This window comes from Anoplolepis gracilipes, chromosome 3, assembly GCF_047496725.1.
Source record: "Anoplolepis gracilipes chromosome 3, ASM4749672v1, whole genome shotgun sequence".
NCBI lineage: Eukaryota > Metazoa > Arthropoda > Insecta > Hymenoptera > Formicidae > Anoplolepis > Anoplolepis gracilipes.
This window is the reverse complement of record NC_132972.1, coordinates 15,221,640-15,249,568: the sequence shown is the minus strand read 5'-3', so window position 1 is coordinate 15,249,568 and position 27,929 is coordinate 15,221,640. Positions and strand designations below refer to the sequence as shown.

Here is a 27,929-nt window from a genome sequence, read left to right as displayed (position 1 = left end):
ACATACCACATTTAAAGCGTGGCTTATCATTACGCACAAATTCTGATAAAAAAATTGTTGTACAAATTGGATTTGAAACTATCTGTTTTTCCCAATTTTCTCGACTTCACTATTATTCTTTTTCCAATTTTTGTGCACCGTGACTACAATTATAGCATTTCACGAATAACAAATAGAAATTAAGATTATTTAATCGAATTCGTTCAAAAAGGTAAGAAAGAGAGAAAGAGAGAGAGAGAGATGATTGCAGTTAAGAAAAATAGAATACGATAAAAAATAACGTGAAAATACATACAATAAATAATTACACCATTATCTCTTATTGTTTTCAATAGTAGCTATTCACAAGTGAAGTATATATAGTTCTTAATAATTGATTAATAAATAATAAAATTAACGTTAAAGTTCTTAAATGTAATAAAAAAACAATTATAAATAATCAATTAAGATATTTCTATATATAATTCTTTAATCGCATTTCTTTCATAAATCAAATTTTGATTTAATATAAGAAAGATATTAATATAAAAAGTTAATTATTTTATGATAACTTTGTCGGAATGTAATCATCGTGCTAAAACGAAAAGTTAGTGAACGTGAATTAATTGTAAGAATCGAGCAAGAAAAAATGATGACATTTCTGGCACATAATCTCGTAATATAGAAGCAAAAGAAGAGAAAAATTTCCGACGTAAAAGAAAAGAGAAAAATTTTCATCGCAAAAGCAGGTAGAAAAAGCGCCATTAAAATGTTTAATGTTTTTTTTTAATGTTTCAACAATAATCGTCTTTAAAATTTTAATTCTCATTTTGCTTGAATGTATACAAATACATAAATTTTTTTTCTTGAGAAAAAAGTAGAATTGACAATTCAGCTATTAAAATCTACTTTAGGACTCATCTATGATACATATTGTATTTCGTGTGAAAAGACATTAAAATTTAAAGCAGAGTATAAAAAATTCTTTCATTCTTTTATTTATTTTACCGTTTCTAATTATATCCTATATAAAAGATGTCCTGTTCCACAGATCGTTTAGTCAGATAAAATAGCAATTTTCTCAATTACTGCTACATCTATTGATGCTGAAAATAAAACCGATTTTGCATATAATGGGCGAAGAAATAATTGAATGATAAATAATGCTATCATGTTTGTTGTACACATTAAAATAATATTTTCAAACGCATATTATTTACGTACATAAATATTTTCAAACATATACATAGCACGGAATATACCGTTATAAATAAGTAATTAAACAGTACGATTTAAATAAAATCCCATGAAATAATGCTGCATTTCTGCATTATTATATTTTAAATATTTTTTATCATCACAGACGGTCGTTGCATCGACGCATTTTATAATATTATAAGCGCGAAAATAAAAGCAGTGACAATGTTTTAGTTTTCGCTGATAGCAAAATATCTCAGCAAAATGCATGCTGACGTTCCCTCGAGTGATATATAGCGGAATCTATATCTTGTATCTAAGAAAACTAGAGTTTTCGCGAAAAGAAAAACACAAAGTATGGATGATAATAATGCGCGGGAGAGGAGAGGAAATTGCGCGCTCGATCGTGAATATAATATTCTACGTTCGCTGCAGCCACTCGGAAGTTTAAGGTAAACCAAGTCGCCGCACCATCATTCTCTTATTCGAAGAGAGAATACGACAGAGTTTACAGCCCTTAATGGTCAACGAATCGCTCAATGAATTAGAAATAGCGCGCTGATGCTTTGGTTACTCTCTGAATAGAAATAATTTTAACGCGATTTCCTTGGATTTTTCATACCTTCGAAAAACAATTCCCAGAGAGAGAATTCTGATCTCATTTTTTTCATTAGACACTTTTTCCATCGAGACGAACTTTTTTCTCTATTGTCAATCAATTGTCGGAAATGCAATCAAATGTATAATGTTCATAAATTACTCGTAAAACTTTTAGTAAACGCATTGTAAAATTAAGACACGCCTGACTTAGAAAATTAATCTACTCAAAAAGAACTTGGAAAATTAAATCACTCAGAAAGAATGATAAGAAACAGATGTACGTAGATTTATGTAGATGTATGTAGATGATGCTTGCAACACAAGCACATGGAAAGAAGAATAAATATCTCAAGAGATGCGTTTATGTTAGAGTATAATTTTAGATTATATCTGTGTTTGAGAACAAGATAAAAATTGTCAAATTTGTATATTCGTGTTCCTCGCTGAAAGATTTCATATCCGGAAGCGCATTTCGGAAAGTAATTCAACGCACCGAAGGATGTCACTCTGCAAATTCACAAGTGCATCCTATACTGTCAACTAGATAGCGATTAAGCACCCACGAAATGCATGAATGTATCTGAGCAGTTTGTGTTGGTGCACACGCGTTACCTGTTGGACACGTTTTGTACACGTTTGCCGCGCACTCACACGGCATACACTTCGCCACGACCTATTACGCGTGACCAGAACGCACAACCGCAACACGCGCGTATGACCAAGTGCAATATATTATAATACAAACCCGCGGATGCACCAGACACAAGGCATAGCTGGTTGACAAATTTCGGTTATCTCACCCGCTCGTACGGCAGTACATATTTCGCAATAGCCGGCCGCGTTTCTCCTCCATTTCCCATGTATTTCAAATTTACCACCCAGATACTTGACTCTTCCGATTAGTTGACTTGTTGCAGATGTATATAGCTGTTATACTTCACCCATCAGCTTGACATTCTATATCGAGATAAATATGGATCGCGAGAAATCGATTCGACAAGATTTAAATGCTACAATTTTCGATGGCAGAACTCGATAATAAATATTCGTAAAATCAGGCAATGCTAAAAAAGAATCGCGTTCAGAGATGCGACATAAATTGATTTGAGATACGAGATTCAGTTTAAGAAAACAGCGTTAGATAAATTATCATAAATTACAAACCGCGAATTTGAAATGTGGAAAAAAAAGAAAAAAACAAGAGATCGAGACTATTATTTCCTTTTTGACCCCAGTAGAAGTGACTCACATAGATTTAATTTCAATCTGTCAGTGATCTGAAATGATGACATAGAATATATGAATAAAGCGAAAAGCGTGAGTTCAAAAAATCTTTTTCGATTAATTTTTGAAAGATAAATGAAGTAATTCATCGATGTTACATCGTATCTCGAGTTTCGCGACTCGTAGTCACAGGATTACACGTCATAAAGGTAATGCCAAGTATATAACGAAGTTACAACGCGCTACGAAACTCAAAATTAGTTTCGGAAGCTTGTGGCTCAATGTCGTTCAAATTGACAGAGACTGTCCGATAGTACGTACGATTCTTGCGGATATACTCGTATATTTTGCGATTTCTGAATTAATTCCATATTAAAACATCACTGAAAGCCACCAATATAAAATTGGTAAGCGAAATAACACGATTGTATAAATGCCTCGATTAAATCGATGAAATCCTCAAGCCGTTTTGTTCATATCCTTTAATAACGATAGTGTAATTGCAATCACTTGTGCGGCACTTCGCAATTCTCGAAAGACACAGACAATCTTTAATTCGAACAACTCATTCATGAAAAATAGTCTCCGAATATCTTTTTTTCGCTATTCTTATATTTATTCTTCAATATTGCTGGAAAAATTTTTTGAAAATTTTGGGACCTATAATCATTTAAATTAAAATTCAAAATAAGATTATAAAAAGGTTATAAATATATCTGTCTAAATAAGTGAAGAAAATTTATATCTCTTGCGAATTTTTTTCTTTTCATAAATTACTTTTTAACAAAAACAAAACAAAAAAAAATAGGTTTTTTAGCAAACATTAACACTCTGAGTTAGCTTTTCATTTAAGTAAAATACGACGCGCACCTTCGCACATCTGTGCGAAATTTTGTGCATAGAAGTCGCGTTTTCTTTGATCAAAACCCCAGGCAACACTCAGGAGATTTCCGATCGAATTTAAATTCACAAGTGTCTGTGTTTGTAGTGGGATTTGAGTGGCCCCGGGTGTATACCAACGCAAGTGCACTCTATCGAAACCCGTTGATGCCCCAAGCTATTCTAAAAAACTTTTCTAGATCGGCGAACTCCTGGACACACAATGAAAGAGATCAACCATTTCACGAGATCTCGACTGGCAACACTAGAGTCAATTTCTTCCACTCGAACACTCGAAAATCATCGTGTATTCCGTTCAGAATTTGTTCGATATCTCAGAATACAAAAAATGTGTGTGATGAGAATAAAATCGTGTGAAAAGCTCAGCTGCGTTTAGGGAGCTTATTTCTCTATATGTTTATATAACATACATACATATATATATATATATATATCACATGAAGACAATAAAATCTCTCTTCTCAGAATTAGATGTAAGATATTTCCTTTTGATATTGGTATCATCTTTACATGTATCAGAAAAACGAACGTAATCGAAAAAAATTGGATAAAGGGAAAGTATAGTTGAAAAACTATTTTTTTTTTCCATTTGCCACATTATAATCGTTGATTTTATTTTCGAATATTATCAAGTTTAATTAACAAAAAAAGCAAAATGTTAAAAATAATAAAAAAAAAAAAAAAAAAAAGAAAAGAAAATTTATCTGAAAATTACGATATATTTTCATGATAAGGAAAAACCACACATTTTGAACTAATGTTAAATAGATACTTCAACTTTGTTAAAGGCATCAAGAGATTTCCAGCCATTATGTTTGGCTAATCGAGCGAAAAACAATGACACAACCGTGATATAACGTATTATAGTTAGACGGAACCGGTTACACGTTAATCTCCTGGCTAATTTCGCGGCCAGCAGGCGGCAACTTCGTCACGTCGCATCCGTCACTTGACAGTCTCGGTAGGGCGTATAATCTTGACGCCATTGTTCCAAAAGCTGATAGAACATGAGCCGCGTACCGGAGTCTACCCAGTTTATCGGCTGGCGACACACAGGCCGCGACGCGGCGCATTATGTAAAGGTGCATCGGCCGCATAGCTGCAGATACATTTGACTAATCTCCGATACGGAAGCTGCTCGGCCGGATGGTGAGTTTCAAACAAAGTAACGAGTACAACTGTATGATGGACGTAACGGAAATGAAAGGGACTTTTGGTGCAAATCGATTTGACGCGTGAGCGAATTGTCCGAGTAACAATGCGCTCTACCATCTTTGCTTCTATGCAGGAAAATTGATTATAATATGCACGATAATAGTACGGATATTCTTGAGATTCTTCGAGAATAAATGGAATGATAATTTAAAGATAGAAGAAAAGAAATATTTGTTGCGAAAAGAATCAAAAAGAAATAAATTGTTGTCGCTGTATTTTGCGTAATAATAACGCGAAACATTTTCAAAAGTCAAGTCAATCTTAATAAATAATGACAAGCTAGCCTTTCCTTCTGTTCACTTTTCTTCTCGCCCCATCATAAAAACTTTTAGGTAGGTATGTCGATATTTCATAAAAACGATCAACGTGCGCGCTGAAGTTAATTTGTTTTTCAATTAAAATTTCAATGTTTTAATATTTACATCATTTTTTACAAAATTTTCAGAGCTGAAGATGAACGAAATAAAATATTTTTGTAAATTATTTTCTAGATATATATTAATATAACAGAGATTACTTTTCATACGCTGGATATTCATTCATTGTAACGATTAAAATATAAGTAAATAATTTTTTAAGCATCGCAAATTTCACATTTTTGCGAATGTAATTGATAGATCATCAATAAAAAAAAAGAAAAAAATATAACATATATAATTTTGTTTTATTCTCTTACAATTAGAGATAGATTTTCAAATAAAATGTGTTAATTGTGTCAAGATAATTTTAGCGCGCAGTTGCACGTTATCTCGAAACCATCAAAGGGATTGCGAAATAATTAGCAATTATCGTAAAAGCGTGTCTTCAAATACTCGCAGTAATTGGCCGTTATTTCTAGCCGAAAACGATCGGCGTTATTGCCAGTGATGATCGTTTCATGAAACAGTTCGAATTATAAACCTTCTGAAACTGGATTATATAAACTGGAGATCTCCTTATAAAAAACGATAATAATCCTGTTCGCCTTGATCGACTTTTATCATCGATCAGTCAAAACAAAATAATAGGTCAATTTCTCGATTTTTTTGAAAGTACCGATTTACGTACTTATTTAATATTCATATTTTTTAAGTTTCATGATCATTGTTCGCAATTGATTAATAGAGACATTTTGTGCTACAACCATCAGTATCGCTCTATTCATTATTTCAAAGGTAATAAAACGTAAAATAAATTTATTTAATTATTTAATTTATTAAAGATTAAAAAATCAGTAAGTACTTGTTTATAAATGATATATGTATTATAACTGCATCGTGTATGATAAAATATATACGATATATATGTACAATATATTCATAAAATTTAATCAATTAAATAATAAAATGTAAAATGAAAATTTAAATGAACAATAAAATGCTTGACTTACCTAGCAACGCCTGAAAGAGTCTGCTCTTGAAAATACGTATGACACGCTCGATCGCTAATCGCAGTTGTTTGTCTTGCGGTCTTGTTAATTTAGCGTGATAATCCTCCAGGAGCTCCAAAGCTCGATGAGCTTCTAAAAACAGGGAAAAGATAAACAAATTAGAAAATCAGTAAATTACTTTTCATAAACAATATATGTATATAATATTATCAAATATGATATATATATATATATATATATATATATATATATCATTCACAAAATTTCATCAATTAAATCGCACACTTTCATTTCATTGTTCATCAAACATTTCGATGCTCCATCATTAGCTACTTCCTCCATTATCGCTATCATTAGCACACTTCTATATACCGTTAATTGATTAACCATATTTGTGACGCATCGTAAATCGGACGTGTGTAATTAAATATAATTTGATTACAAATCTATATCTCCATCTGACAGTATTATTTTTACATGTTTCATTAATTAAACATCTGCCAATGTGCATTAATTATAATAAGCTGTATTATCGAAATTATACTTTCCACACGTCTAATTTCGGCTTAAAAAAAATCACGTTATGATTTCCCTATAATTCCGATATGAAATTCAAAAGCTCGCGAGACACGCCCAGTGATCCGAGAAATTGAAAATGAAACCAGATTGCATAAGAATAAAAGTAGAATTGAAAGAGTGGAAGTATTTAATCCGCGAACAAAAGAAAAGAAAAGTTAGAATAAAGCAAAAACTTTGGACTAATTATTTGAACGTCTGAATCAATAAATGAAAGTGCATATATCTATAAATAAGTAATCGAAAATTATAACTTCAATTTGACTGAATTTTGACAACTAAATTTCAACTAAACAAAATATACGAATAAGTGCAATGCTGTCTCACACACTTATTATTATTATTATACACGATTCACGATTAAATGTCACCAACAAGTTTCAATGTTCAATTTTCCAGAAAAGAATTTTTTTTTTCCTTGGAACTGCTTATTTTTTCGCGTACATATATGATATACGATATTACAAAGCAGCGGCGCCAATATAATATATATTGCACCTTTTGAACGAAAATTTCTCAACTAATACAAGTTATATATCTCTCCCACGCACCAGGATCGTATCTAACCCATTTCCTCTTCCCGCTGGCCATCATAAACACCATCTCCTTTACCCCTTTACCGAAGTAACGAGAGTGCGAAGCCATTCGGAAGGTGAAACGGCTCGAGAATCTTGCGCACCGGTGAGTACAAGTCGAGAACAAATAACGGCAATTGCATCGGTTTCATGGCAACGGCCGCTGATGCAATAGCTTCTTTGCTCTTCCGATCTTTATCTTTCCCTTTCTACAATGTGGAAAGTGCTCTCATTGCCTATTATAACTATATGATTGTATTTATATAAATGCAAAGATATTGTACGCGAATCTTTTTTAATAAATGAAGTCGACAATTATTGTAATATATCTATTAAAATATAATCACTTTTGCAACAAAAACATTTTAATACTTGACATTAAAAAAGTGAGTTACTGCTATGTATTAACCGTGACATAATTGCAAAGTATATTTTCTTATCACTTTAATAAAAAAGAGATAAACCGTTTTCCTTGATATATATGTATACATATATTTTTCTTTTATTAGACATGAATTGTCCACTGTTAAAATTATGTACGATCTTGTAATTAAAAATAAAGGATTTTGAAAACCAACAAATTTGAAAAATAAATATGAATATAAAAATGGCTTCATAAAAAATTGTTTGAAAAAAGAACAATAAAAAACGGAATCGATAACAAAAAACTAACTCAAATATTCATATAGATCCCGAGTAAATACAGTTATAAATTAACCAGCAGTAAAGATACTAATGTGCTCATCATTTATGTAATTATCTTTATTATAGTGATCGTGCACTTGTTGGTTCGCACCGCTGCATATCACAGAAACAGTTGGAGTTCCAAGATGGATTTTTATTCGTCAAACTTGAATCCTTTCTTTATTCTGGAAGTAAACATCTCTTTAGAAATAACAAACAGAAAATAAACGTCTGAACGGATAATACGCTTTTGGAGAGATTCGCTCGATTTTTCGCCTTATTCCTATTTCACAATTTATATAAGCACGTAAATTACTCTATCGCTTTTATTACATTAAAAATATTACATGAAGGGAGAGTGAAACTCTTTACGAGATAATATAAATATTAAATGCTGGATTATTTTACTTAACACTGAGCTTATTAAAACTCGCATTTCACTTTAAAATTTTCTTTTAGAAAAACATGCAATAATTTAATTTTTTATATTTATATCTCTGCTGCTATCTCAAATTTTTAGCCAGTCAGTATGACAAAATCTTTTAAGAGAACAATGAAATTTGATAGAAAAGATAGAAAAGCATATATTTGTCGCGGCAGAATTTAAAAGAACGTAAAGCAAAATGATATTTCAATTTCCAAATATTATATATGTATAATAAATTCAATTATATATGTAGGCACATGTGTATTTTTTCGCAACAACTATTTTTTTAACAACTTATGCATTTTCACGCATTTGCAAAGATTTGTAAAACAGTTAAAATGGTCAAATGTTTTTTTTGCGAAATTCTCAAAGCATATCTGTCATGCATAAAAAATATTCGTACAGTATAATAGTAATATTTGTATGATTTTAACAAAAAAAAAAAAAAAATTTTTTAAGAATTCAATATATATTCGACCTATGAAAAATAAGTCAAATACTTATACTATAATATATCTATCCGATCAATGCTACACAAAAAGTGAGAAATAATGAAAAACAGCATGGTTTTGATCAATTAGCGATATTAATATATAATGCGTTATATGTATACTTCACGTGCAATACTCACGCCATGAAAAACTCATCATTTCAGCTTTTAAGATATGCTTTATAATATAAATAATTGCATGAAAAATCGATCCACGCATCTAGCTTCTTCTACGCTTTTTGTTTGAAGAAGCTAATCTTCTAAAACATCTAGATTTATAATATAATATATATATATATATATATAAAAATATCTAAAAAAAAAAGAGAAAAGAGAGAGAGGAAAGAGAGAGAAGGAAATTTCTCGGTAATAACACGGCAATGGGCACGTCATCTACTTTGGTGAATGACAACGAAACTATGCCAAGTATGGCCGTTCATCCCGACTTTATGGTTCATCCGGTTGCACGTCGCGCTTCATGAATTATAACGCCGTATCTCCTTTACGAGATGCCGCCGTGCTCGATTTTCATGAGCACGAGGCGAACGAACGAGCTCGTCACGGTCGTGAGAGGGCTATGTTTATCAAGTCCCATGGCCCACTCGAGAGCCTCAGACTTTTATTAAGAAAGAGGGAACGCGTTTTCCTCGGCATTTGCCAAGTTGATCCCGTTCTCAGGAGTCGAGCACGATGATGACGACGACGACGACGACGACGACGACGATATTGACGCAATAACTGCAATTACACCTCATGCATTTAATATGAAATATTATCTTTTCTTGCAAAAACGGTAACGGATCGAATTATTAAATGCGTATTAATCTTGAGAAATAAATTAATGATGTAATTAAAATAAGCAACATCCACTCTTATTCAAATAATATATCGGCGAATACTTTAATACTTTTACGCTGCCTAGAACCTAGTTCACAGCTAACTATGTTGTTTGTGAAAAATTCTTAGATAACACTCTCTACAATTACTCTCCATGAATTGTCCATAGACAGTTTTTTTCTGTCTATATTTACTCGTCGTATATTTTCAATTCATTTTGAAACTGTTTTATTCGAGAACGTCCACATGCTGCTAGCTTTCCACAATTAAAGTAAACTTATCGTTTGATAAAGAAAACTTTGTAAGGGAATTTGTTTGCGAATATGTCCTACGTGGATTTTTATCTTCTGTTTTCCATTTCGAGCGAAAGACAACAGATACTGTCCGCGTACAAAATATTTGTTCGTGTATAGTCTGCAGATATCCAAGAACATTGTAAGCATACGTTCACAGGAAATGTATGCGAACTGTATTAGAATTAAATGAAACATAAATAAGTATACTTAGGGTAAACAAGGATATGAGATGGCCGTACGGAAAAGATGGTTATAGGCTGTAATTTTTCTAATAATCGCTACATATTGCGCTTTTTTAATCATTAATCGATATTTACAACATCGATTATCTTTGATAATGACTGAAAAAGCGCAGTATGTAGCTCTTATTAGAAAATATATAACCTTCATACCCTAGTTTACCTTATTTATGTATGAATATCATGTATGTATAAATTTCATTTAAGAATTGACTTCTAATCCTGATCGAGTTTAATTCGAAATCTAATCTAACAATAAGATGAAAGTTTAAAAACAAGAACGATCGATATACTATTATTTTCATCGTCGTTCATTACACGAGTCGCTGACACAGTTCGCACGCAATAATTAAAGGAAACCCCTCTGCGTTCGTCTAATTAAAGTATGGTAATTATCGAACTGAACTACGAGTCATTACTTCACCGTCTCTTTCGTTTCACGGCGGCGCGAGACAAATCGTCGACAAAGTCGCAATAATTATTTCATTCGTAGCAGTTACTTAAAAGAAAACTAGAAAGAAAGAGAAACAAATTAGGAAGAAGAAAGTTCAATTAATAGAACCGTTCAATGTATATGATATGTTCTACTTCAACTAGACTTACTCTTTCATGTATTCCTATATATTATGTTGACGATAACAACAAAATGTTCTTTTGCAATTTAAATAAGAGACCCAAGGTACAAAAAATTTTTCACTAAATGTTTGTTTAATGCAAAATATTTATATACTCTTTTCGATTTGTTTTTTTCTTTAATTCGATTTCTTTAATTCGTTTTTATATATTATTTTCTAAAAATTTTCTGAACTTTTCTAAAGAAAAATTCATATTCATAGATTATGTAGTTATATATTATGATTTTATTGACACACGACATACGTAGACCGACACATTTATATAGGAATGTCAACAACTCTTCGACGCAGTTTCATGTAGCAGTAAATTCGGAATTCATCATTTTGGCAGTAAAAACGAACTATCGACAAACTGTCGAGCAAGGGTGCGGGCCAGAAATCTCGGTTACATACAAAGCACCTGATGCACACACGTATACACGATTCGTTGAAATTTTACAGACGGTACTTTCGATCGTGCTTATATTGCAAGTCATATGACAATGCAGCAAATCAAGTAAAGTGCACAACAAAGATTATTAAAAGACTGAGTAAAGTGTTGAAAAAATATCATATAATATATACAAACAAGCAACTATCAACTTGGCGAATAAGAGCGGATGTTGATGCATAAATTTTTTAGAAATTAATTTTTTCCGCGAAAATTGAAACGTACACAGAGCACATATTTTACTTGAGAGGGAAGGGGGGAAGAGGGATTATAGAATTCTGGAAAATGAGGAATTTATTTTTTAATAAAATACACCAAGTAAAATATGTGCCCCTGGGCACGTTTCAATTTTCGCAGAAAAAATTAATTTCTAAGAAATTTACGCATTAAAATCCGCGTATGGCTCTTATTTTCCAAGTTGATAGTTGCTTGTTTGTAAATATTAAGAGCTTTATATTCAAAATATTATATAATATACTTAAACAATATACCGTACGTAAAATATATATCTTTTCAAATAATACTTGCATTTTGCCACAAATTTCTTTACATCGAGAGAATTATTATCCTATTTGCATCAATTAAATGTTAAAATGCTTGTCATGTCTACACATGTGTAAACGGAAAAAAAGTAGTTATCCATGTCTCATATTTATAATAAAATCATATATGCAGACAAATGGAACAACTGTCATAGAAAAACTCATAAAAAATGAAAGGTATATATATATATATATATATATATATATATATATATATATATATATAAAACATTTTAACTAGCAATACTCCATATAGTACATGGACTATATTACTTCGTATATATAAATGTCAAAAAAGGAATTAACGTTCCGCTAATATGTGACTATATTCTTGCAAATATAGAAGAGATAAAAATAGTGCAAGTTAAATTATTTACCAGATTAATTAAGGCTCACTTTACCAAAAATATGTTACGAATTTATGGTATAATACCAAAATGGAAATGAATGAAGATTCAAAATGCATATGTGTTATTGTTTACAAAGTAATTTCCACATGAGGTAGACTACCCGCGAATCTAATCCGACTGAGTAACAATCATACCCGGAGTCGCGGAAATTCGCGGAGGCATTTAATCCTCGATGCCATATTCGTCATGATATCTGACGCACGTAAAGTAAACAAGCCGGCTGTAGAATATAGATATTGCAAATTCGCAACCCGCAAGAATATGGACTTGTATTCGCGGAATTATGTAAATTCCAGTAATTGAATCTCACCCTCCCGCTCTACGCGCTTTGTTCGTAGAAGAAGCACGCACACGCGTGACATCGGATATACATATTAATACGAAGAATTTCTTAGACGTCTTATAAATTAATTCAAATCTTCAATGATTAATCTTTATTTAAAAAAATGTTTTATTCCATTCTTCAAAAAATATGATTGATCTTAAACAAATAAAATTTTTTCTATTTTATTAAAATCCCTTCAAATAAAAAGATCTTATTAAAAACGTTCTATAAAATAATTTATATTAATACAGAAAATACGGTCAGATTAAAATACGGAAAATAGGATCAGTTCCAATAGCTTGTACTGCAAATAATATATATTTTTTATGCAATTTAAGCTTTGACTTTAATAAACTTTTAATGTGTGATTTGCAGTTATAAAAGGTATTTAATATTGAATTGATAAATAGATTATTTAATTGATTGGAGTTATTTTCGAATAAGGACTCCCCATATATGTATGTTCGCAAACAGTAGTATCCAGAATGTAATCGTCATTTACATAAATTTTCGATAATACATGATCGTATTTGCGATTTTTTTCTCGTTGCTGGTAGAAAACATGAATCGAGTATGCAAACTGCGAGATCCGCTATTTTATAATCGGCCAACCGCATGTCGGAGAGAAGAGGAATATACCGGAAGCAAATTATCATTTAGACCAACTATCTCTAATTACTAGTGGCGATAGATGCAATGCACGGCCATGTAATGTAAAGGGATGGGCCAAATAATCGGTGTGCAGTTCAACCTATCTAAAATAGTCGCATAACTGCGGATTCACGCTGCATGCGCAGAACAGGATGGCTGTTCGATTTATCTTCGAAGAGAAGGAGGTACATTGCAGAGCGATTAGGAAGCAGAATATATATAGAACCGCTGTAACCAGTTAACATTTAATGTTCCCCTATAGGAATTATGCAGAGGAACACTGAAAAGAGAATTATTGTTAACGAGTTTCAATAATCGCAGAAGCTATATAAAAATGACAAAATTGTATCAGTGAAAAATATATCCTCGTAAGAAGAAAAATAAAAATGACGCGTCAAAATGATATCAGAACGATAAGAATAATAAGAGATGTAACGATAGATCATAATATAAAGACTATTAAAATTACTATAAATATTTCAAAAATATTTCCTTTTTTTAATATTAAAATAATACCTTAAAATTTCTTTTTATAAAATATTTCACTCGTACATTTTTAATGCAAAATTTCCAGGACAAGTCTAATATTACTTTCATTTCGGCCTTCGTGCTGTCGCATACACGTAATTGCATTGCTCTTCTTTGCATGCGTATTGTTAAACTTTGTCTTAAAGGAAGCTTTGCTGCAGCAGTGAGGTAATACGGAAAGGAAGGAGGACATCAGAAATGCTTTTATTGAAATCGAAGAGAATGTTCGACGCATACAAAGAAAAGCATAATAGTGCACATTACGTTGATCAAAGTAAAATCTAAAAATTTAAATAGTGACGCACATTGCGCTTCAAAATCTTATATTAAAATCAAAGTAAAACATTCACGTATTGTTATTTTCTGTACCTATTATTCTCTATCCTGATTAATTAAAATGTTCTTTATCGATTAATCAAATTACAAAACTCTCCTATCACCTATCGAGGGACCGACAATGAGCAGTAAATAAACAAAACTGTTATCCCCTTTCTGTTCTTGTCAACCGCACTCGGAGGGTGGCGGAGAAAAGGAAGAGCGCGTTGCGCATATATAACAGTGACTGGATGGGAGTTGGCAGATGCAAAGGCACTCGACGAGAGGGAAAGATGTGAAGAATAAACCCGTCGGACGAGAACAGTAGAGTTGCATAGTGTGCAGCCGACGAGGGAAAAACGCGGCGCAAGAAAAGAACGATATAACTGTTGAAACTTTATTTTGTAATAGTGCAAAAGTAATAGAAAGCGACCGCGAATCAAGCGGTATTTAATGAGTGATCCAATTCATAACTATAATCCTTCCTGACATGTTTTATGTTATTTAATAGTAAACACTGGCATCGTATATTTAAACAAGTCACAGTTAATAAGTCTTAGCGATCAACGTTATAATTATACTTCATATAGATTATAAACATAAAAATAAGTGAATAAATTATCTAAATATATATGTATGGGTACATTTTTTTCAAATGCGTGTATCTATACTTCTAATTCTTTTTTTCCAATTTTCATTTTTTTTTTTTTTTCCTTTATTGCGAGACCATCAATTGAAAAGAAAGACGGCTTCGTATATAGACAGGTAGATGCTGATGCAAAGATACTTTCCTCGGGAGTGAGTCAACGCAAAGAATAAATCGGTCACCAGCGCGAGCAGAGAGAAAAGAAACAGAGGAGGCGGAATGGAAACAGGTGGAAAAGTCGGCTCAACGTTGTGAATGCTTTTTTCTCGCGCCTTGACTATGGAAAGACGTGAAACTTTTTCCGTCTTGGAGAAACAACTGTCTTTCGCTTCCCTCTTTTTCTCTCTCTGTTCTATGCTGTTCTCTTACTTTCGTATAATCCTCTCTGAAATTTTTTTTATTAATACAGTTTCATTTTTCCTTTAAGTCTTATGATTTTTTTATTACATTTTTATCATTTACTGATAATTAGTACATATATCACACAATGAAGAATTCTTTTGTTTCAAAGTGAAAAATTTATGAATAAGTTAAACTTATCAGATCAAAATATTTTTTTGATTATTTTATGACTCAAGACATGCGCCGATTTTACGAATTTTCGACAAGAACCTTTCAAGTACAGAGCGCTAAATCTTTAAATAAATTGATAAATTTAAATTACAAATTTCTTTAAATAAAGTTAACAACGCGATACAAAGATACATAAATTTTGCACAGCACATTGCAGAAAACATCCGAAAGGAGTTAAGGCAAAGTAAACGAAAGACGGGAGAGTCGCTTTTGGAATTAATCACGGTCACGCGACGTTATTCAAGCAACGATATAAACAGTGAACAATAAAGTGGAGAATCGCGAGCGAACAGGGCTCAAAAGCAGACAGTACAACAAACAGCGCCGATTTAATCTGCGTTCTGCGCACGACGGTTAAAATGGACCACCGCCCTGCCAGCTAGCTACCCAGTGGTCGTCCGAGCCAACTGTAGCGTGAAACCGCGATAATCTGGATGGCCATTTGCCTCCACTCTCATTCGTGAATTTTTCTGTCCTGCGGAATCTTCCTCGATGAATTCATTCTAATTCAAATACTATCGCGCATCTGTCTCCGGTCTATTAACTTCAGCAACGATAGTAAAATCACTCAATATTTTATTTTGATAAAAATAATCCAATAATAATACAATTTAATATATTTATTTATATATATAGAGGTATATCTAAAAAATAAGAATAGTACTACATATTTTTTTTATGACAGACTCCGAAAAAGATTAGTGCACATATAGGATTTTTCCGTGTAATAAATTTTTGATAATTTTTTCGTAAACGATATTTATCTAGAGTCACATAAGAGGTTAATGAGTTTCCAAATAATTCTTTTGTGAGTGTCACCGATGCGACACTTATGTAATCAATTTTTCGTTCTGCCCTTCGACGTCGTCGTCCGCGCGTAAATCGTCGCCTGGCGCGCGACGGAATATTAAATTGCGCTACTTTAATTGTTGTTGCCCCGTTCGCCATTGCCGATCGACAAATCACGAGCCGCGGATAAATCACGCGATATGCCAGTTAGGGGCGTGCAATCCCTCGTCCCTTTTTTGTTGTTCTCGCATTCCTTCGTTTTTTCCAAAAAGTTAGAGCCGCGTCGAATCGAATCGGGCGAGCAGCTGGCGCGACGAGAAAATGAAATCGATGATAGATTTTTCACACACGGCGAGATTTTCTTAAAATGGCAACAATAAAGTTGCTCGAAAAAATACCGATGATTATTCCGGTAGAATAAACAAATAGAGAAAAAGAAATAAATAAAGACATGGTATTATCGGATGTTGTTACGATAGAAATCACAATTTTTTGATTTTAATCGCGCATCCGTCGTTATGATCGCATCGACTGCTTTTGCATCTAATGCACGTAGGTTACGTTGAAAGTAGAAATAAATAATAAATATACCGATAATTTTCCTATTAAATTTATATGAACATTCAAATGCACAACTACACGAGAGCAACACGAGACAAGGATTATTCGATAATAATACGTTAATAGTATTACGACACATATGATACATCGATCAATGAAGTCTTTTTGTGAAACATGTTAGATAAAAAGTCAGTTCCACCGGAAGATACAAGCGGATGCACAGTTTACCCCTCGTTTATTCGATAACCTCTCCACGGAATTTACATGTACAATCTTCAACCAGGCACAACTACCGTATCGCGCTTAAACCGCTTTATTATGCAAAATCTTTCGTTATCTTTCCTTTTTTTTTTTTTCTTTGAATAAGTCCAACCTCGCGTTACAATCGTTTTCCTTCCGCTCGCTTCCGCGGTGATCGCCCTTAAAATTACGCTAAAATCCGCTGGTTTGCAGAAGTAACGCGCGCGTGCGCGGAAATATATGCTTCGCTTAACTTCTACATATGAAACTCCTCGTGAGCGTCGAGTTGACTTCCCGAATTAATTATCCCATTTCTGTCACCCACAAGCTTCGCGTCAACGATGGACAGAGAAATAGATATTTGAAACTGTAGAAATAATTATAACGGTCTTTCGCGAAAATTCCAAATTTTGTCCAACTAAACTTATCCGCTGTAGAAAAATAAATGCTACGAAGAATCTCTTGTATCGTGTATCTTGTGTATCACATCAAAAGTCATATATAATCGAGAAAAGTTATACGGTACGTGACTTATTCATAAGTGAAATTAATCAAAGAAAAATAAATATAAAGAGAAGAATATTATAATAGCTTCTAATATCTGCATAAGAATCCGTTCGGGGCAACATTTTATTCGCTCGTAAGGACGATTAGCAAATATACTTACGATATCGTTCGAGGTAGAGAACGGTGGGAAGATAACAGCACATGCCGTTATCTCCGTGTACGTGAGTATACATGTCTGCTAATTAATAGATGATCCTCCGGGAGGTTGTGCGACAATACTGTATTTCTGAGTCTCTATCGGTTCAATTGTCTGATGAAAAATTTCACATTGCCACTTTGTGTAGGCGAACACATTTCTCGCGACGACTTCGGGTCGATCGGGAAAAGTTCTCAATGTCTTTGATAGCAAAAAATCACCAGTTTCGAAAGTCACGGCACGTATTCTCGAAACTTTCGCAAATTTTTTGCAAGTTGAGTTAACGAAATCGTTCGAGAAATTCCGATGAATAGCTTTTAAAATATCGTTAATGTGAACGTTTAGATGTTAAAGACTGACATGCAAGTTTGTTAAAAAAAACTTTAACATTTTATAAAATGTTCAAACCTCTTATAAATATGTAATACGTTGAATATATATACATCCGGAAGCTCTTTCCTCTGAGGATATATATATATATATATATATATATATATATATATATATGTGTCATTTTTTCAAATAATATAAACTGCAATTTTATAATTTTCACAGCCATACCCTCCTATTTCTACTTTTCTTCGATCCTAAATTAAAAAATAAATCGGTTTCTAGTTTCTTGTTGGATTAAACGACTTATTCTATTTTCATGGAAACAACGACGGCATACGTAATGCAATTTCGCGATACGCACAGATGCAACCGCCAATGAAAAAATCCACTAAAACGCGCGAGAGATATGCTCGGTTAGGTTCGCGCGGAGTATTAGATAGCAGCAATATTTCCGCCAAATACTATTCAGCGATTTCATTCAAATTACGTCTACAAAGATCTATCTGTTACACGTTTGTATTCGTTTTACTAATTAGTAACAATATCAAAAATTTTTATTTTCATAAATAACCTGACAAACGTACATTTATATATTTTATTTATAATCGGCATTTAACAATACATGTGTTCAAATTAATTTCAGTAAATTAGAAATAAAATAAATCCAATTAAAAAGAAAATATTTAAAAAATTGTTTTAAATATAAAAAAAAAACAAAATTAAATTAAAACGCAAGGGTATCTCGAATTATTCACAATTTATGTTTAATCAAACGTGTGTTACTGGGCAAAAATTGAAGAAAGCAAAAGTAATTACGACATTGTTCGTCGAGACTGGCAAAAGACCGATTATGTGATTGCATGCCGGAAATGCCTGTAGTCAAGTCCACACGTCCGACGTCACACGTAGCGCGCGTTGTCGGAAGCATCTGCATCGGATGTACGCAATCGATTTTCGGGGTTACGCACCTGTCAACAGGTTAATTTCTCTGTCATGCCGTACGTGACAACTCGTTTTGTTTTTTCTTTTTTCTTCTTTTTTATAACTCGACGGTTATTATAAAATTTCATCTATTTTTAAAAATAGATGAAAGGGTGCATTCTACATTTATAATTGTTTAGTTTACTAATAAGAAAATTTAGAAAACCGATACTAACTTAGTAAACTATCACATTTTATTTAATCTTAGCCAAAATTATTTATCAATGCGTTATTTATTATTTCAGGTAAATAAACTTGCAATAATAAAACGTAAAAAAAGAAAGTCGGCAATATATATTCTTCGTAAAATTGATCGCGCCCTATCCTTCTTCACGACGCAATAACCGTTAAACGGTCTCAGTTAACGAGTCACGTGAGATTGGCATTATTCTTGTGGACATTTAAGGTACAGTGGAATACCGTTTCTCCATTTCTCGGTATTACGTAACATTTTGCATAACGAGCAATATCTCGTAAGTTGAGGATTATATTTTTATTTACGGTGTATTCAATATTTTGTTGTCGCTATACGATCTTCGAGTCGTTCGATTGTCCCGTTCATAATTTCGACTATGTTCAATGTCGGCAGAACACGGACAAACCATCACCATATTCTAATTATGTAATTTCTATGGAAACGGTTTCCATTTCCATAATGAGCTTGCCAATGAAATTATCGGTCGTTACACTAACCGGGAACCAACCGGAATTTGCATCGCTCCCGATCTACACTAGTCAGAGAATGACGATTACACCGAATGTGTCTTCCTCTATGGCTTGTTAACATCATTTCGCAATATCGATTATGAGATGAGTTTGTCGGAAAGTTTGAAGCAGTGAAAATGTCGCGTACCTTTTATAAAACGTGTTGACTCAGAGAAAATTAGGCTTATTGTTGAAACGTTTAATAAAGCGAAAATTACATGTAGTAATAATATGTTACATTGTCTCTGGAATAAAGAGCCGATAATGTAAAGAAATAAACAAATGTTTATCTACCTATTGTTTGTAAAATAATACTGTTATAAATATCTGTTAAAACTTTATACCTGAATGTATTATTATAAAAAAAAAAAGAAAAATTAAACACAGAGAGAATAGCGAGCTTTTCTTACAGTTTTCAGGAGAGGAAACTTGACGCTACGAAGGCTCTCTTGTTATCCCGTTCTCGTACTTACGAGTTAAGAAGAATCTCGAGTTGCCGGAAGAATTGCTATTTATCGTAATGAAAAACGTAGTAGTACACGTAAAGGGAAAACATAAAAAATAAAGAAAGAACGAAAAAGAAGGACTCTCGAAGTCTTTACAATTTAAAAATGTATTTTGCGCCAAAACAATGTTATTTTACTTTGTTCACGCGCGTAATTACACCTTAAATGACGTAATGTAACGTGTACGCGTGAAGCCACAAATGTAATTACTGATGCACATCACTGATTGCCAACACCGTGTAACAACGCACGATGACGATGATTTCGCTCCACGAAAATTCTAATAGCAACCAAAGTGAATCGAAAATTTCATATTGCAAGCATAAAATACAATAAAGAATTTGCTCACTCGTTCCTCGCATTAATTTTAAGTGGACTTTCTAATATTTCCTAAACTGACGTATGTAAATAGAAAAATTATTTCATTATTTTATTGCGCGCTATTGAATTGCGTTATTATCTGCGATATGTTGAAATATGTAAAATGGAATGTGTTTCCATGGAAGAAGAATTTTTTTCACTATCATCGTACTTGCGAAAATTTCGAGAGCATGTCACGATCACTAATATAATGTACGTATGTAGGAACACTTCTGATCTTATTGCAGAAGTGAAAAATATGTTCGAATTTTTTGGTAAAGAATCCATTTCTCACACTTTGAAAACTGGCATTTAAGACTTGATGCATTACCACAAGAATTATCATCATTATAATTCTTCTTTAATATTATTTAATCGAAATTATGAGAATATTCACAGACATAAGATTATTTCAGTTCACAGTATTATATTTATGATGAATTATAACAAATCAAAACAGTATATCTCGCCCAACACCGATAACACTTTAATGACACGTGATTTAAAAACCTTTATCCATCACATTAATAATCACTCCGTAATCCTGATTACGCGCAACGCAATCGTATTAAACACTCGCGTATGATCGCTTAACGATTCTAAAAAATTACCCGACTCATTTCGTTAGCGCGATTATGATGCTGAGATGCTGGGAAAAGTATCTTTAATGAAAAAGAAGTGTCTCAAAAAAAGTACGAATGCACGAAAATTCACGTGCGATATCACGGAACGACAGCTGCCGGCGAGGTCGACAGACGGACGAATCAAATGCACAATACATTCCCGCAATCATCTGTCGCGCAAAATCGCTCGGAATAACGTTAATGAGCGCGACAAATTTCTGGCAAAAAAAAATTTTGCAAAAGCACACGTACGGGCTCGCGTTCGCCCGCACGGAGCGGCACTAACCCGCTGACTGCCGGAGTCGCCCCTTTTCCGCCCGCCACGACCCGTCAGCCCCTAACCCGGAGGCTATCCCCTGGTCCCCGCGCGGTCGACCTACCGCCACCCACATCCACCCATTCACCCCGCGCGCCAACATCACCTACCCTACTACCATCACCTCCGCCGCCACCTTCGCGAAACCGTCGGCGTCACCGCTCCTCCCGCTGCCAGTGTCTATTACCATGGTGATGTTGACTCGTTGCGCTCTTTACTCGTGCATGGAATTTATTCTCTTCTTATTTTTTTTTTTTATTTTTTTTAATTTTTTTTTTTTTTTTTTTTTTTTTTTGTTATGTTTTCATAAGACAAGAGGGATGAGAGTAAGCTGTATATAAATATCAGCTTTCAATGTTATTATATCTTCATCAGAATTGTGACAGTATTAAAATGTAATATTTTTAATTCAAAATGGTTATAAAAAGGCTTTTATAAATAAAAAGTTTAAAAAAATATGACACTTTATAAATATAGAAAACACCTTAATAACTAATGCTAAATTTTTATTTAGCCCTTGAATTTACTTTAAGAGAATAAAATTAACTTCTTAAAATTAGAATATTTTTCAATTTATTTTATTATTCGCAAACAAAAAAATATATTATGGAGAACAATTTTATTGGAGGGAAATAAAAGAAAAGATTTTATAAATAAAAATTACAATTATATAATTATATATAATTACAATTATACAACAAAGGTTTTGTTAATGACACAATTCTGATAGATTTGTCGCACAGGTTAGAAATATCAAGTTGTCATTGTTTTTGAGAAAAACCAAGTCCACGCTAAAAAATTTTTAAAATCTTGTTTGTGGCCATTCTTAAGTTGTTTGCAAAAAAAAAAATAAAACATTATGGAAATTCAAGCAACAACTTGAATGAAAACTCGAATTTTAAAGCTATCACCTTAAAATGAAAATAAATAACATGAGATAATTTTCTGTAACACAAAATTTTTTAAGAATGCGCATTATCCACAGCATGTGCGTATGCCATCCGCTGCAGATTAATTGTCTGAAAAACGCCAAAATCCTAAAATTACCTAATTGATTAGTTAATTTATTGATGTTAGATAATAAAATTAAAGTCTTATCAGATTAATAGTCAGATTATCATAAATTAACTAGACTAAATTAATTAAATAAATTAATTAGATAATCATAGGACTTTGATGTTTTCTAAACCATTAATCTGCATAGAGAGAGAGAGAGAGAGAGAGAGAGAGAGAGAGAGAGAGAGAGAGAGAGAGAGAGAGAGAGAGAGAGAGAGAGAGAGAGAGAGAGAGAGAGAGAGAAAGAGTTACAGCGGACAAGCATGCGCACACACTATAGGTGGTGCGCGTTCCCTAAAAAACTCATGTTACAGAAAAATTGTTTTATATTACTTATTTTTTTTATGATTTTAAAGTTTGCACTTTCATTCAAGCTATTACTATGACGTCTCTTTTTTTATAAAAACAACTTAAAAAATGGCCAAAAGGTTTTTTTTTTACTTTTTAATTTGGTTTTTCTAAAAAGTTTGACATGCTGAAACATTTTCGCTTTCAGATTCGTAATCTACGGAAAAAAAATCTATCAGAATCACTTGTCATGAAACTCGAAAAAAGTTCAAAAATGTTGCACAATACCTATTTATTTCTCTCAAAGTATATTCCAGTAATAAAAAAAAGTATTATTTATTAAGATATTGTTATGTACTCTAAAAATTCCTTTCAAAATTTTTCAGATTTTTAAATTGAAGACTTTTCCTTATAAGTTGAAATTGTATTATCCATTTTTTCATTCATATTATTCATTCATTATTATAAAATATACAGTAGAATAAATTATTTATACACACGCAAAAAGACAAAATAATTTGCATATAATATATAATCAAGAAATTACAAGAAAATTATACAGCTTAGATTTAAACGTATACTGTTTCAAATAATAAAAAAATATCGTAATGCAAAGACGAGAGAATGTCCTTAGACATCGAGCTTTCATATGAAGCTGGCATAGAAAGATCTCGTTGGCCAATTTAATAGCTTTTTACGCCTTATTACTTATCGTTGCGCTTAACCGAGTAGCGGTTGGAATAGGAAAATGTTCGCATGTAATCCGTTCAACTGAGTACGAATAGACGAGATTCGGAAGGAAGAGATTCGAACAGCATGAATTCTCGTGGCAGCTAATACAGCGGAAGGAAACGCGTTCGTAAATTCATGGAACTTTTAGAAATCAAGCATGTCTCCTTTAATTCCTTCGAACAAGGATGACGCAACATAAAGACGATTTAGTGACATGTAAAAAATTTGATAGATGCCTTCGCGAGAATTCCAAAATGAAAAATTCCAATCATTTCACTTCATTAAATGAATTTAAGATCAAACAGCATTAAGCGCTTTCTCTGTGCCTACACTGCGTAATTAACCCTCATCGTTCATTTCAAAACTCAAATCTAATATCAGGGTCAATTGACACTGCAGGTAAATCGAGAAGCTAATTAAAGTTTTACCTGTAAAATTTTGACGAAGTATGATGAAGTTCAACGTATTTTAATGAAATCTATTAGATTGATAAAATAAATGTTTTGATTTTGTAAGAAACTTAATCATAAGATTCCATTTTTTTATTTTTAGCAAAAAAAGTGTGAAAAAAGAATAAAATTGGCACGTCTGATGAATGTTAATAATATAAACATTTAGAGAAATTATTACGATAATAGAATTTCTATCTTTTATGTTTTAATATATAAATTATTATATAAAATTTTATTACAATAATAAAATCTCTATCTCTTTTGTATGGAACCTTAATCATTATTATATATTATAAGATATTAAGTTGCATCATATTTTGCGCCATTATTAATAAAACAATTTGAAATAACAAATATATTTAACAAACAAACAACTAGAAAATTGGCAAATAAGAGTCAACGCGGATGTTGATACATCATTTTCGCAGAAAATAATTTTTTTCTGCGAAATTGATGAGTGCACAGGTCACATATTTTTCTTGGTGTATTTTACCAAGATTATTATTCTCATTTTTGAGAATTATAGAAACCCCTCCTTACCTCCCTAAAGAGATGTAGACGAGAAAAATATCGGGGTGAAGTGGCTGAATCGGGAATCGAACCCGAGAGTCTTTCGTTTGTCGGCGACTGCTCTTAAACTATAATTCTCGAAAATAAGAATAATAATCTTGGTAAAATTCACCGAGAAAAATATATGCCCTGTGCACTCATCAATTTCGCAGAAAAAAATTATTTTCTGCGAAAATGACGCATCCGCAACATTCGCGTTGGCTCTTATTCACCAATTTTCTACTTGTTTGTTTGTAAATATTAAGAGCCTTATATTGGAATTATTAAATATATTTAAATATATATGTAAATATATTGATGTTTCTTTCTTTATTTTATTAGACATAAGAAGTTAGAAGAGTCTAAAATCATATACATTTATTATTTCTATTGGAAGAAAAGCTAAATTTTATCGATTAGTGAATTAATTAATGAAATACACTCGGTTGACGTGTTACATTAACATCACAAAGTAGATGTGAATTAAGCAAAAGCGGGAAATCGCGCTTCCTGCGGTCCGTTTGATCACGATTATTTGACGATGGCCTCAAAGAGACTTCGGGAAGCTCTCTTGCGACAAGATAGCTAACCAGAAATTGGGAACAGAGAATCAAGGAGAGTGATTTGCTTAAGCAGATCAAGATACAGATAAATCGATAGTAATGATTTCACTGTTAAGCTAGAAACATCGTCCGAATAAAATACCATGTGCCTTTATTCATAAGGCATAAATATTGTTGATATTATAATCTGATAAACTATAAATATCGTTAATATGACACTATAATTAATACATCAATTAAGATCATCACTAACACTATGATATATCGTATTAATATATATATATACAGTCATGGCCAAAAATATTAGGCATAAATAAACGCCTCAAATTTTTCGTATTTCTTATTTTGTTAATAGTATATAAGTAGTATATAAAAGGATTAAAAAATTTGTCAAAACTATCGACAGCACTTTAAAACTGAAATTTCAAGCTTTAAAATGTTTTTTTAATTTTTCATCTGCGATAATTTTTCGCCGAGTATCGACATGTTTAAAAAACACAGATTTAGTTTCAAAATTATGTATCTCGGCCAAAAAAATTGTAGGAAAATTAAAAAAAAATCATTTCGTAGGCAAAATGTTGTAGTTTGCGAAACTTGACTGAAATTTTTTGAGGGAAATTTTTTTATCAAGCTGCAGAGTGTCAAAAATACAATAAAATTTAAAAAAACAAAACACGTTCCTTTTTAAAGCACAAAACAAAGAAAATACAAAATATTTTAATGTACTGATAACGCATTAAAGTTGCTATCGGTAACTTAAAAGAAAAATTAAAAAAACATTTTAATTGAAATTTCAGCTTTAATGTGCTATCGATAGTTTTTTAAAATTTTCAATCTTTTTAGTACTTATATACTATTAACAAAATAAGAAACACAGAAAATTTAAGGGTGCCTAATATTTTTGGCTATGACTGCATATATATATATATATATATATATATATATATATATATATACAATCCAAGTCGTATATTGAAAATCCTAACATCGTCAATACCGTAATGCTAATTAAATAGTGCTTTAATGAGCACAAAGAGAGAGATACATTCAATAGTTAATGTGTTAATAATAACAGATGATGTTAGAGATAGAATATATTATAGATTATTGATATTTAATATATATAATGTAAAATTTTTCATGTGTAAGTAGTTTAGCACTATTTACTTATATACTTTTTTATGCATTGCACACCGAGTTTTAATATAATATACAGAGCGGACGTTACTATTCGCAGCTCAAATTCGTAAACTGTTTTTGAAGGACGTTTGTCGATAATGTTGGCGAACACGCATCAAATCGTCTACCGTACCGATCTCTGTAATACGATCGCGTCGCGGTAGATTACAAGCAATTACGTCCGTCGTTCAGACGAATCGGCACGTAGTTCGAGGTCGACGCGGGTTATATGTCGTCCCCGAGAGTAGTCCGGTGTAATCCAGGAACTTCAATATTTGATATAGCTAGATCCTGTATACCAATGTGGAAATGGAGAGAGAAGGGTGAAGAGAATCTTCGAACTAGTTCGCCATGTGCGGCTTGATGACGTGCAAATTGGGTTACCTGCCCACGGGAATCGTATAATTGAATTTCATCAGGTATGCTTATTATCGAATACACTTTTAGTTGAGTTTAGCCACGAACGAAATTTTCGTCAAAAGTTTTGAAGTCTGATCGTGTTGACGTATCTCTTTCCAGTGAAACGAGTAACGGAATAAAGTACAAATCGATTAAAACGTTACGTTAAATAGAGCGTTACGTTAAACGGAATAATACTATCGTATGTATCTGTGTACAAATCACTAAATATCGAGTTTACACAAACTTTCAGAATAATCATAAGACCAAGTTAAACTGATAGTTTATGCACAGTTACACTTCAAATAATATTAATGTTGGCAGAAATGGCAGCGCGTTAATTATTTCAGTTATCATAAAAAGGCAAAAAACCTGTACATTTTTAAAAACCATTTAAGTTTATAAATAATTACCATCCTGACCGACCTATTAGCGTGCAACACGAGTCTCCACTTTGTAAGTTCCTTTTGCGCAGGAAATCTCATGTAATTTACCGGTACCGCATGTAGTCATATACTGCCTTCATCTACGCAGGAAACATATTTAACGAACTGTGACCCTTTCGTACTTACAGGAAATATAGTAAGCACGTGTCTGAAATATTTCCCTATCTCGTGATTGCAAATAATCGAACTAGAAATTTCAAATTATATTGCCTTGCGATTTGATTACATGGAATGTATCACATTATATTGTGCAATTATATAAATATTTATTCAACGTTTTATCGAAACGTCATATATTATTTTGTTAAACACTTTAAGAAAAGCCGCAACAAGAGCTTATACATGACGTACCTACTAAGGCAAATAAAGATGCGCTTATAATCCTATAAGCGCTTCTGTGAAGCTGGCAAACATTCTACAAATATCAGAAAAGTACTAAAGTTCTAATAGCGCTTTTTATAGTTCTACAGTTGTTGATAAAAATT

The 27,929-nt window shown here is 32.3% G+C and overlaps 1 protein-coding gene across 7 annotated transcripts in view; it reads right to left on the bottom strand.

The window, feature by feature from the left end:
• LOC140663681 (disks large homolog 1-like) overlaps positions 1 to 27,929 on the bottom strand; it is a 265,116-nt gene that overhangs the window by 194,330 nt on the left and 42,857 nt on the right. For all 7 annotated transcript variants that reach the window (XR_012046306.1, XR_012046307.1, XM_072888039.1 and 4 more), the window contains exon 3: positions 6,485 to 6,616. Coding sequence is in view for 5 of the 7 variants with exons in the window: in XM_072888039.1 (XP_072744140.1) it covers positions 6,485 to 6,616 (132 nt within the window). In the remaining 2 variants the exon portion in view is untranslated. The remainder of the gene's footprint in view (positions 1 to 6,484; positions 6,617 to 27,929) is intronic.